Source organism: Apodemus sylvaticus, chromosome 20, assembly GCF_947179515.1.
Source record: "Apodemus sylvaticus chromosome 20, mApoSyl1.1, whole genome shotgun sequence".
In the NCBI taxonomy this organism is placed as follows: domain Eukaryota; kingdom Metazoa; phylum Chordata; class Mammalia; order Rodentia; family Muridae; genus Apodemus; species Apodemus sylvaticus.
The window spans coordinates 44,352,507-44,365,265 of NC_067491.1; the positions used below are offsets into that span (position 1 = coordinate 44,352,507).

General features: G+C 43.2%; 1 protein-coding gene across 18 annotated transcripts in view; it reads right to left on the bottom strand.

Moving 5' to 3' along the window:
* Anks1b (ankyrin repeat and sterile alpha motif domain containing 1B) overlaps positions 1 to 12,759 on the bottom strand; it is a 1,102,934-nt gene that overhangs the window by 15,204 nt on the left and 1,074,971 nt on the right. For all 18 annotated transcript variants that reach the window (XM_052165654.1, XM_052165651.1, XM_052165653.1 and 15 more), the window contains one exon: positions 7,552 to 7,689. In XM_052165654.1, coding sequence (XP_052021614.1) covers positions 7,552 to 7,689 — 138 coding nt within the window. The remainder of the gene's footprint in view (positions 1 to 7,551; positions 7,690 to 12,759) is intronic.

Genomic DNA, 12,759 nt, shown 5'->3' on the forward strand with positions numbered 1-12,759 from the left:
TTTATATATGTGAATTTAGATATCAAATCTGGGATAATATTTTATGTGCATCTTTATAAGTTGCTTTTTATGTAATGCCACATCATGAACAGCTTTTATATGCCATTATACATTCTTCAAAGACAATACTTTGGAAGGTGGTAGAGCATCCCACTGCATCTGTTAAGGTTTAATGTCAAGCCTCACCCTGAGTACAGAAGGCTTGGCACACTCACCAAGTCATGACTTGCTTCTTAGTAAAAGACCAGGTTTTCCACGGAGGCCTCATGCAGTGGCATGGGGTCAGCTAGTGGATTCACCTTCTAAGATTTCTGGCCAAGTAGGGCCTCTTACATCCACCCCATGGGGACAGGACTGCTAGGAGAATGAAAGACCCCTGAGGTACTCCGCAAGAAAATGGGAGATAGACTTTCCAGATTTTATCTTCTTCCTCTTCTTCAATAGCTGATGTATGCAGTGGAAGCTACAGTAAATTCTTTACTGGCTTATGAAGCCTTAGAAATGGGGCTGTCACCAAATTCAAGACAAGCTTCAGAGGCTTGTTGTTGAAAATCTTTCTCAAATGCATCTGCCCATTTTCTTGACTGAGTAAATTCAGTACAGCTATCCGTCTGTATCTGGACTGAACCGAGGATGCTCAAATGTCTTATAGAAAATGGGTGGCATGTGTACATCACCTGTGAACACTGTCCTATATTCTCTATGCCACCTCTAGATGACTTGAAATACTGAGCAAATGTATATTCTATCCAAATACCTCACTGTACAACACTGGCTAGGGGATAATGACAAGGAAAATGAGTTGGTACATGTTGAGTACAGAGTCAGTTCTTTTCAGAGCATTTTTGATCTGTGGCTGGTTAAACCCAGGGATACAGAGCTTGAGGGTTGACAGACTGCTTGTTGCAGATGCCCGCCTAATGCCCCAGGCTCATCTTTCTGAAATGAATTAATGAGTTGTCATGCCTCCAAACTTGCCACATATTCTCACAAAGTAAATGTTCAGCTTCCAGCCAAGTACCCCTCCTCTGGGAGACCCCATTCTGCTGGGCACTGGGACAACCTCGTGATGACAAGGATATAATTTTAGTGTAATTATTTGTTTATAACCCAACTAGCTCTGCAGTGCTTAGAGAGCAGGGACCTGTATGTGACTCACAGCAGACACACAATAAATATAGGTGTGCGTTTGTATGAAATTTTACTTGTTCTCTCAGATGTGGAATAAAGAAACACTAAAGGTAAGTTGAAAACCAAAGGCTGAGACATAAATCTTAACCAAGGGACTGATGGCAAGAATATCGTTTTACAGCTGTTCCTCCTGTTCTCCACATCCTTACTGGCGATGACTTATTGAAAACATGCGTTGTAAAGTAAGGATGTTGTGCCTCATTGAATCCTGACATTAGCAACAGGATGTGGGCACTGCTACTCTCTGTGATAAACAAGGAAAACAAGCATCAGTGGTATTCTTGCTCAAATTAGGAAGCTAGGGACCAACCTTGGAAACTAGGCTGACTGCAAAGACCACACCCTAAATGTGATTGTTACTTTAGTTATTTTGGAAGAGTGCCTAAATAAAATTAGCTATTAGTGTTTCTGGATAGGCAGAACAAACTGCATCTTGACATCTTGAAATTGTATAGACTCTTCCTGTGTCTCCTTCCCAAACAATACACTATGGGAAGCATTTACATAGCACTGACACTGTATGATGATATAAAGGGTGCATGATACTATATATGCAAATAGGATATGCAAATATTGTATCATTTTATAGAACAGACATGAGTGTCAATGGCTTTGTGGACCCTCACAGGCTTTAGAACTAGCCTTCCTCAGATACAGATGGGTGACTGCACATATATAAACGCTGTGAAGCAATCTGCGACTTCTAACTGTCCAAATGTGAGACTGAGTTACTATACCAGCCATTACAAAAAGGACAGGAGAAAATGATATTAATCTCTGTGCATCCACCCACCTTTGGCTCATGGCTTGGTTGATTTTCAGGGCTGTATGAAGGAACCACAGCAGTGTTGATCCAGCTGTGGGATTTTGCTTTGTTTTGTTTGTTTTTGTTTTATGGGAAGCAGCACTGTGAAAAGGATCATGGGGTTTGAAATGCTGCTTTAAAAAATTTCAACCAAGGACATTTGCTATCTGTCTCAACTGGCTGGATAGAACAGGGCCTTCTCTAAATGAAGGTGGCAACTCCACCCTATCTGTGCAAGAGGGGCCAGAGGAAGCGTTGCACTGCAGTCTTAGCAGCTGTGTGCGTGTTCATATCTTCATCTATTGCCATTTATTTTCCCAGCACCAGAGTCAAGTAGACTGAGCCGCTTTCAGTTAGAGAAAATGAGAAACAGAACAAGAAGAGGGTCTACATCCATAAATAATATTAGTTCTGTTGTCAGTGGTCAACACCCAAAGGATCAGTGCTTTGTAGATTTCCCACTTTGTAGTGGCAATGGGAGCTCCCCCCAGCCCCTTCTCCAGGAAGAGACCCCGCAGAGACCATCTCGTACTCTAGTAAAGGGCTTAGGAAATGTAGTTTCATGAAATGGCTGAGAAAATCAGGAAGTGAACTCAGCACACTCCAAGTCATGTGCAGACATAGGTCCTATTCATTTGTGATGAGAGCGGAGGGAATCCCCAGTGTTTGGTTTCACAACACAACCTTCTTTTCTACACACTTCTGGTGCACCGATTCCCCGGTCACAGTCTGGCTGACTGCAGTGTGCTAGCTCCCCTTGCATGTACTAATGGCGGAGTGGTATTGTCACCACTGTGTTTTCTAAATATTGTAATTTATGTTCCTTTTAGTTTAGATCCTGTCAGGGTTCACATTCAGCCACAAAATCTCAGGGAAGAGGGAGTTCTGTCTCCCACGTGTGCTGATTTCCAGCTCCGGGGCTTCAACACTCCCTATGTATTCCCAAGCCAATCTCAGCCCTACCACAGTTGGAACACAGAAGAGCACAGAACTGCAGAATTACAAGTATGGGTGAAGAATAAGCACAAATAAATATGCCAGAGCATGCAAACGCATTCTTTATAGAGAAATTAAGAATTAGCAAGGGTCTAGCTCAGTGGTCCTCAACCTTTCTCATGCTTTGACTCTTAATACAGTTCTTCTTGTTGTGGTGGCCCCCAACCATAAAATTATTTTCATGGCTACTTCATAACTATAAAGTTTTTGCTATGGCTATAAGTCATAATGTAAATATCTGACATGCAGGATATAGGATATTTGATCCCTGAGAAAGGCTGAGAACCTGTTGGCCTAGCAGAAAATATGAAGTTTTTAATGCCCCTTTTTTATTTAAAGGGCTGAGTATATAGCTCAGTGGTAGAGTGCCTACTTAAGCATGCACAGGGATCCAAGTTCAGCGCTTAGTCTGGCAAAAAGGAAGTATTTTAACATTTAAAATGACCGAATGAAGTCCTTCTAGGATTTTTAAAGCATATTTGATGCTTCCATAGGGAATGAACATGTCAACATATTTCTAATCTAATCTACCCATAGCAACTCACTGCTGAGTGAACCAGAGAGGATGAGTTTCCAAATTCTCTTGGTTGTATGTGTTGCCTGCTCTCAGGAAGATATGCTTGGGAGGTTCATGACCACAATCGTAGAGTTCCCCATCACTCAGGGAGGTTATGAGATAAGGAGATAAACTAAATATATTTGTAAGTCTCAAACTCCTTGTTCTCAAACACACCCTCTGTTCCGAACATAACCCTGCCGCTGCTCCTCCTCCTATGATGTCACCGCTCAGCTGGAGCCTGGGAAACCCAATCTGCAGAGATTGAGACTGGTTCCAGGTCTAGCCAGTCAGTGAGATGAACAGAAATCAGATTCCACCATTCTCTGGACACAGACTCTAAAACACAGGGTGGGCTTGGGTCTGCTGGCCCATGGGAGCAAACGAACTTAAAACAATAGTCTGTGGTGATAAATCTTTGCTGTCAATGCGACTGAATTTAGAACCACATAAGGAGACACATCATGGGGTTGAGTCTATGAGGGTGCTTCTGGATAGCTGTAAGTGAGGAGGGAACACTCGCCCTGAATGTGGTATAGGAAGGCTTTCAGACAACATAAAAGGGAGGAGGAGGAGGAGGACACCAGCTTAGACCAGCACCCACCACTCTGTGATTCCTGATGGCAGATGCCATGAGACCATCATCTTGTGATGCCATCTTTCCCCTACCACAACACACGGTGAGCGGAGGTGAGCCCTTCATTCCCTAGGCTGGTTTCTTTTAATCAGAGCAATGTCAAAAGCAATTGATCTATAACCCGTATTGGTTTTCCTCTATTCTTTTTATTTTCACCTCCATGTCCCTGGAAAGTGAAAATATTGAAGGGTAAATTTAGTGTCTATGTGAATAACAGAAAGAGACAGGGCGATCACCCCATGTAACACTCTCCAACCCACACATGCCACTGCAGTGAAACACTCTTCAGAAGTGGCCTCCAGGACTGGGTGAGCCTGGGAAACAGCACACCCCACTCCTTCCCTACCAACCTGCAGGCATCCAATGTGCCACAGTGTCCCCTAGCACGCAAACTGGGTACAATTCAGTTTTTATAGGAAGGCTGTGTGCTCTCCTCTTAGGCCACAGGATTTCTGTGGGAAATGTTCCAATTCCTACATATCACTGAGGTTTTCTTGAAGGCAGATAAAACCAGATGGTATATTATAACACTATGTAAAAGGTCTACAAGGTCAAAGAGCCTTAACCTTAAACTGGAAAACGAACCAGTCATTTAGACCTCCTAGAAGGTTAAATATGCACTGGCAGTGTTACAGAGAATTTGTTACTTTCTTTTGTCATCTGGGGTAACTCAGGGGACTGCCTCAAATGAATTGTAAAGCCTTAAGATCTGGATTGAAATATGGAATTGCCCTACATAAAGATACAAAGAAACCTTTTCTTCTCTGCAAGCAAAGCTGTTGTGTCTCAGAATTGCTCAAGGGCCCAGGTGAAGGTGGATAGCCTTTGTTACTATTTTTGAAGTTAGACCAAACTGTGTTCACTTAGAGGGGATTAAAAAACTAGATTTTCATAAAACGAAAATCCTTTGGAGCAGATGCAAGAACGCCCAGCTTCTGAGTGTCTATGTTAAGTCGAACATCTGGATGAAAGAAAAAAATGCTGTAGCAGTTGGGCCACACCTCCTCCAAATGTATCAAGACACATTGATCATAAAACTAAACAGGGATGATTCTCCTATCCCCACGTGTCTTGCTTTGTGCCACATTGTGGTGGCACCACAGGGTCAAGTGTCCACAGGTGCTGGTTTTACTTTAGCCTTTGGTAGTCTTGTGGAAGGAAGTCCTATAGAATCTTAAGAATGCAATTCTTTTTTGAAAGTGATGCATCTCTTGGGGGAAAGTCTGGAGAAGACTAGGACAGTAACATGAGGAGATAAAATCAGTGGAGGCCCTGAGGTCTGGCGAGCTAGGATGCTCTAGTGATTTCTACTTCAGTTTTTATTTGTGTCTATTTTTCCAGTGGCAGAGGGGAAGTACTGTATGAGGAAAGCTGATCTCACCATTTAGCAGAAAAGTGACAAGCTGCAGGCTGATGTCAGTCATCAGGGAGGAGGTGGGGGAGGGGAGCAGCCAATGCCTAACTCCCTTATTTGTGAGGGGTTCTACACACGCTTTTTTATTTCAATCCTGATGAAAAACCATGGGACATAAACCCTGGTCTCTATTTTATTCACCAGGAAGTTGCAACTCCAAAAAGTCTAAGATTGGGGAACAGGGAGGCAGCTGGGCATACAACCTATCCAGGAAGGTGTGTCATGAAAACCAACCTCCTTGCAGAAAGAATGAAATCTGACTTTTTTAAAAGAAAAAAACTGAGTTTCCCCAAGAAAGGCAGGCGACACATACCTTCTTGGCATCAACAATGCAATATTGCATGTCCCGCAAATCCCAAATGGAATGACTTTGATCAGCACTTTAAGTCTGTGCAAACAATTGAATTTAGAGATGTTCAAGGCAGCCTTAGAGAGGTTTGCTCTGCAGTCCCTACCACACACCAGTTTTGTATTACTCGCCTCACCTCTCCTGAACTAGAATGGGCATTTTAAAAGCCCACATGCATCCTTTCCAATTTTCAATCATCAAGACCTACAGGACCGAGTGACACAGAGCAAGATATAAAGGTTATTAAATGTAAGCCTGGCTGACAGTCTGTAGCCTGGCGCAAATCTGCAACATGGCTGGACTTGGTCTGTGGAGTTTGCTAGAGCTGGAAGAAATGCCTTACAATATTCTTGTGCCCCCACACTGAACCATCCTGGATTTCCCAAAATGTGTTACACTGATTTTTGTTTAGGTCTCCAAATCTGTTAATTAAAAAAAAAATCCAGTGAGCAGGGAAGAAAAATTAAATAAATGGCATTTCAAATTCTTCTGATTGTAAATTATTTGGGGCTCATAGTCATGTCTCTTCTATCTGCCTAAACTGCAGAACAGCCAGGATTCTATCTCAGAGCTAAAGTCGGGCAACCTCTGTCACCTTGAGGGTAGGCCCATCTTCAGGGGACATGTATTGTTAAGTCTTTGTTTTAATTTAATTTTGTTTTTTGTTTTTTGAGGCTGTAATAACACAGTTTTCAGGCTTTGCTGACAAGTACATCTATGCATGGTGTCACGTTTCAAGGAAGTTGTTTTAAGACTTACTCTGAAGTGAACATGCAGGTCAAACTTAGTATAGTGTCTAACTACTCATCAATAAAGAAAGCTGAATATCACAGAGGTAAACGTATTTATCACGCCTAATTCTTAGAAATGGCCACAAGAGAAACATATTGAAATAGATAATGAAGGGACCAGAGGCTGGAAGATCTTACTGTATTCTTGGCACTGGAAGAGAGAAGGGATTTCTCAGATTGAAAAGGGGGAAGCTGAGAGTTAAGTATCAATGGCTGAGAAATCAGGAAAGTATAGAGTTCCAACTTGAAGGGGAGACTGACTATGTGGGAAACTCAAGTAAGCTAAACCTGCCAAAAAGACTTCTTTACGCCTTTATGGGTTGGATTATGATGTCCTTGGAAATCCCATTTGGAGATCTACTCTAGTACCTCAGGGTACAATGAAATTCGAAGGTAGAGCTTTGCAGAAGATTGAGTTAAAACAGATTATTAGTGTGGGCTCTAGTCCAGGCTGACTGGTGTCCTCGAAAGAGGAGAGAATCTGGACACAGGTGTCTCTGTGCACAAGGAGACCACAGAGGCGACCTGATGAGAAGCTGACTGTTAACATGTTGGAGGGAGAACGGACTCAGAAGAAACCAGGCCTACTGTCATGTTGGTCTTAGATTTGTGGCTTCCAAAACATGGGGAGTAAATTCCTGTTGGTTAAACTACGTAGACTGCACTGTTTCGTCACGGCAAACTGATCTATCTATCTATCTATCTATCTATCTTTCTATCTATCTATCTATCTATCTATCTATCCATCCATCCATCCATCCATCCATCCATCCATCCATCCATCCATCTATCCAAAAAGGATGGGAACTCACCACATCAAAGGCAGTAAACACGTGACAGTAGTGGTGGTTGGACTTCAAATCTTTTGTGATATAAGCAAAAGTTGAGAGGTCTTCTGGGTCCTGGGCAGCACAGGAGATATTACGAATTTCATGTTCGGCGATTATGTTCTAGAAGAAATGGCACAATTGATCATTGCTTTCCGTTAAGAATCAGCACATTTTAGAATCAGGACAGGAAATCTGGGAACCAGTTGCTTTTCTTTTCTCTAGAAGGTTCTAGTCTGGCAATATTCAAAGTGATTCAGTGAGCTGTCCATGGGTAAATGTACATCAGGTCTGGAAGGAATATTTTCATTTAATCATCATCATCATCATCATCAACAACAACAACAACAACAACAGCAACAACCTAAAATAGTCATATCCTGAACATGCCAGGAGCTGTGCATGGAAACAGTTTGGGTGACAGTAATTACTAAGCATTTTCCCACTTTCATTTCCCATGTCCAGCTGTAGATGTACATGCAGTGTTGCCTGCTGCTAATCCTGTCTGGGAGCGATCGTCTGTCACGTGTGTGTGTGTGTGTGTGTGTGTGTGTGTGTGTGTGTGGAGAGCTGTGACTGAAGGAGACTGTCTAGTCTCCTCCTGCTCTTTGTTCTTGGGTGCTGGGATGGAACCCGGCACCTTTGCTTGTATGAAAGAAGTGCTTCCCACAGCAAGGGTGGACTCGGAACAAGGTAGGAAGAGAAGCCCCAGTGCTATCCTCTCTCCTTAAGGTTCTTCAGGTGCCTTGCTGGATGCAAGGACCAATGGATAGGATATCGCTATCCTCACCAGACCCACAACAGAATAATGGTATGTGTGTGTGTGTGTGTGTGTGTGTGTGTGTTAGTTACTGCCTCTGTCTTACAGGTGTGTGCCTCCCACAGGGAAGGTGTGAAACCGGGGCTGAGGTCTGCGGTTCTCTGGAGAGCTGACAGGCTTTTGAGCTCACTGTAATGCTTTTGGTCTTCCCTCCTGTTTTGATAGAATTGCATTTCTCTTGTCTTCTCCCTCCTAGCCTCTGCAAATGACTGGTGGGAGGAAACAGGTTAGTGCTGCTGTGCTGCAGCTTAACCAGAGAGCATCATCTTTGCTGCAGAAGCTGCTGGAAATCTCTTTTGATACACAGATGTATTTAAAAAGCCCTGTAATAATACACTCTTTTTAAAAATCGTATAATTTCTCACATGTCTTTTGCAGTTGTCATAGATATAACCCCCACAATGCTTCAGTTACCCTAATTACTTTTTAATTGAGTATCTTAAAGAACCCATTGGCAATACAATGTTCCACATCTACTTATCAATGCTTAAAAGACACTTACAAAATGTCCTTCCCTGCCAGCACCCTTGGTGAGTACTTCACGTCCCTCCCTCTACCAAGCTCTGTGGTTGGAAAGCAATTACAGAATTAACACCAAAAAGACAATTAAATTAAGACATTCTTCACTGTGGCCTTGCATGCCGACACCGTGCGCAGCTGCTCTGTCAAAAATAACTCAAATTGAAATTGGAAACCATAAACAAGTAACATTCTACTGCTAGGTAGCTTCAATATACTAAGTCCTGGTCCTCTTCCTACATTCAGGTAGCATTTCTTTAAATGGAACACTAAATTAGGAACCCGTGAGTCTTTAGAAGGAATCTTATGGTCTCTGTAGCCTTGGAAGGCGCTGTGTTACAGGGTCCAGGGATGCCATCACTAGACTGTGGTTGTTAGACTCCAGAAGTCTGAGCTGAGTGGCTTCACTGGATGTGATGGTTAGTGTTGTCAACTTGACAGAATCTAGGCTCACTTGGGATAAGTGTTTCTGGGTATGCTGATGGGGGAGGGGTATCTTGATTACTGTGCACTGAAGTGGAAAGGCTTATCCACTGTGGGCAGCACCAATCCATAGACCCATTCCTAGACTGACTTAAAGGGAGAGATGGAGTTGGGTGTAACGTACGTTGCTCTCAGCTTCCTTACTGTGTATGCAATGTGACCAGTTGCCTCAAAGGACTGTCTCTGTGACATTCCTGCAATGGTTGACAGCAATCTGAACCTGAGCCAAGATAAACCCTTTCTCCATCTTGCTTCTATCTTGTTTTACTTGTCAGAACACAGTGTCAAGGAGCTAACACACCTGCCTAGAGGCCTCAACCTGGTCTCTAGTACCGGGTCTAGCTTTAAACTGCTGTTTGCATCCTGGAAGACCTTTGTCAGTGTAAAGGGAAATGCTGCAAGCACCCTATGAGGTTGGCTGCACTCAATCTCCTGGTTCTTGACAGTACATCTCCACAGTGGTGTGGTTCTGTGCAAAACCTATAAAACAGGGAAGTTGACTCTCCAGTGCTCTGTCCTCCTCTGTCCTCTGAACCCTCCTAGGATTTTTCTGGAGGTCTTTTCCTTCTTGTCCCAAAGAGGCCAGGTCTAGCATGGAGAATGGAACCCAGTGTGTGCTCACTTTCTTAGCTAGTGTTGTATCACTGAAGCCCGTCCCAGGCTCAGGGTTGGCTTTAACACCCCTTTGAGGTATTTGTGATGCTTGTATCAAACAAACATCATCTTACTTCACTGCTGAAAATATCTCAGCTAGGAGGAAATCAATGTTATTAAGATAATTTATGCTCAGGCAGAAATATATTCAAGACCTTTGTGATAATATCCTTGGTAGACCATGGTGAAGACTGGGATGTCTGAGCAGAGATACTGCCTCCCTCACTATTGTCTATCTCGGAGGATGGGGAGGCTAATTCTCTCTCTCTTCATGGAATGGATCTAAGGACTCTCTGCAAGCTGCTTTATGACTGTATGGAGACCGGATAGTCTGGAGACCAGATAGTCTGGAGACCGGATAGTCAACTCAGTCTTTGGAGAAGACTCAAAGAAGAGAGTATTCTTCTCCCTTCAGTCATGCACCAATTTCTGGCTACTCAATAAATTAAAAGGTGATGTCATCATGAGTGATGTCATCATGCGGTACTGTCTATAGCTCCATGTAAGATCAGACTCTTTGTATGTTGTTAGCTTTCATGTCTAAGAATGTTTGTCCTAAGGAGGGCAGAGCTTGCCAAAGGCTGGGGAGGGCCTCATCTACTATCCTTTAGGTAGCGTTTGTTAACTTTTTGCCTTTCAACTTCTGCCTGACCGCCACCTCTCATCATGTAGAAAAATAGGTAGATGTGTCTGGCCTGGTGGGTATGGAGCTAAATTGGTCCAGCCACTTAATATAACAATTCAAAGAAAGGTGGGAGATTCCAAAGGGATGTAGCCTAGGTATCTGCCCCTCATCACAGCCTTCATCTTCGCCCTGCAACAGAGAGCTTCTTCTGACCACTTTCTCAGGCTAGACTCTTTTTGCATCAAGGGACCAAAATGTTTCCCCTAGAGAAGGACCAGGATGCAGGCAGTGCTCTGAGAGAACGGGAGCTGCCCATGAACAGGTGTCCTATGCTGAAGTCCACGCTGCACACCAACTGTGGTCTCCCGGGATCCCAGCTGCTTATGAGAAGTGCGTGCTATGAAAAACAACGAGCACTTCTTGCCATGTTCGAAATTGGCGTTCAAAGGAAAAAAAAATCACAAACTAAAGTGAAAAAGAGACTCCACTCTGATATTCTTTCTAGTGCAATCACAGGGAAGGATGAGGAAGGTAAATGGGATTCAGACCTATGTCATTCCTGGATGATAGAATCGGGGTCACCTCTTGGAAGACCCATAAACAAATAGCTGGAGTCCTTGTGGCCAGATCCCTGCAGGGGGTGACTCTGGGCTGCCGAGCTATGAGAGCAGATGTAATTTCTCTAAAACATTTTAGGACTAAATCTATTCCAAGCTTCATTTCAAATGCAAGATCACCTTTGCTTCTTCTTTCTTAAGTCAGGCTTAGTGATTAGTTTCCTAAGTTGCTAGGCAATACATCTATGTGTTTATAACTAGGCATCTGGCCCTTCCCCATGAACTCAGAGCTATTTTTTTTATTGACAGGAAAAAAAAAAGCTTTATTAAAGGGTAAATTTTTTTGCATTCCCTAATAGGGGCTAATAGGAAAGGAAGGGTAATTAACATATAATTAATTACCCATTGTTCTTTAAATCAATTGGTAGAAGGTAACTGTGGAGTAATAGAAAAAGTATTAAGTTAGGTAGCAGAAAAATTCATGATAAACAGGCCGTGTCTGTGGGCAGACATTGGTCAAAGGACAGGGACCTTAGGGACTCTGTGTGGATTGGACAATCTTTCTATCCTACCAGTAGAAGGCAGAGGAACACATGGTGAAGAATCAATTACACCGGAAGCATACTAAGGTGTGTATGTCTTAGCACAGGCTCCATGGCCACTAGCACCTGAAATGACGACGTCTTCACATACACTCTTATCTACAAGTCCTTCAACTTCAGAGCAAAGTGGCCTACCAGGACCATACCTCCCCGTGGGGGACAATCCAAGGGATCTAGAAAGCAGCAAGTGAGTTCACCTCTTCTCCCTTCCTGCACATTCTTCCTGCCTCCTTAGCTCTCGGTAGAGCCTTAGTCTTGTTTTTATTTATTTTTTATTTTTTCTGTCTCCTTGACCAATTTCTACTTCAACTTCTCACACAGCTCTTTCAGCAGTGTCATGTTGGGGAGGAACAGTTACACAGTCAGTTGAAATAAAAGTCCTTCAGCTCTTTTGAGGGCCAGGTACGTGTTATGATAGCTATAGACACCTTGATACCACTGCCACCAGACATACTGTGAACCTGACACCAGATTTTTTCCTGAACCTGAAATTGGGTCACAGGTCACAATGCAAAATTGTGATACTCAGGATACTCTCTTTGCACATATTTTTCTGTGCAGATGCTTTCAAAGAGGTTGGCAGGGGTCTACACAGTCACTGGCGACTGAGTCAGAAGTCTCTCATGAGGTACAGTCAAGAAATGTCGAGTCTACAGCCCTCTATGTGTCTGTCTGCAAATGGCAGCAGACATAGCTAAGCATCCTTCACTGTTCTGATGGTGGGGGTCTGGTCAGAGAGGATGCAATAAACACAGATACAGGTGGGTTATGACACCACTGAATGACAGACATGACCCTTTAGGCTATAGCAACTTCTAAGAGCAAACGGCTCCTGTTCATAAATGGTCAGAATCCAACTCAGCTCAGAGAGTGTCAAACTCAACAATGCTCTTCAAGTTTTTTAGATTCAATAGGAGGAGGCAGTTGCTTCAG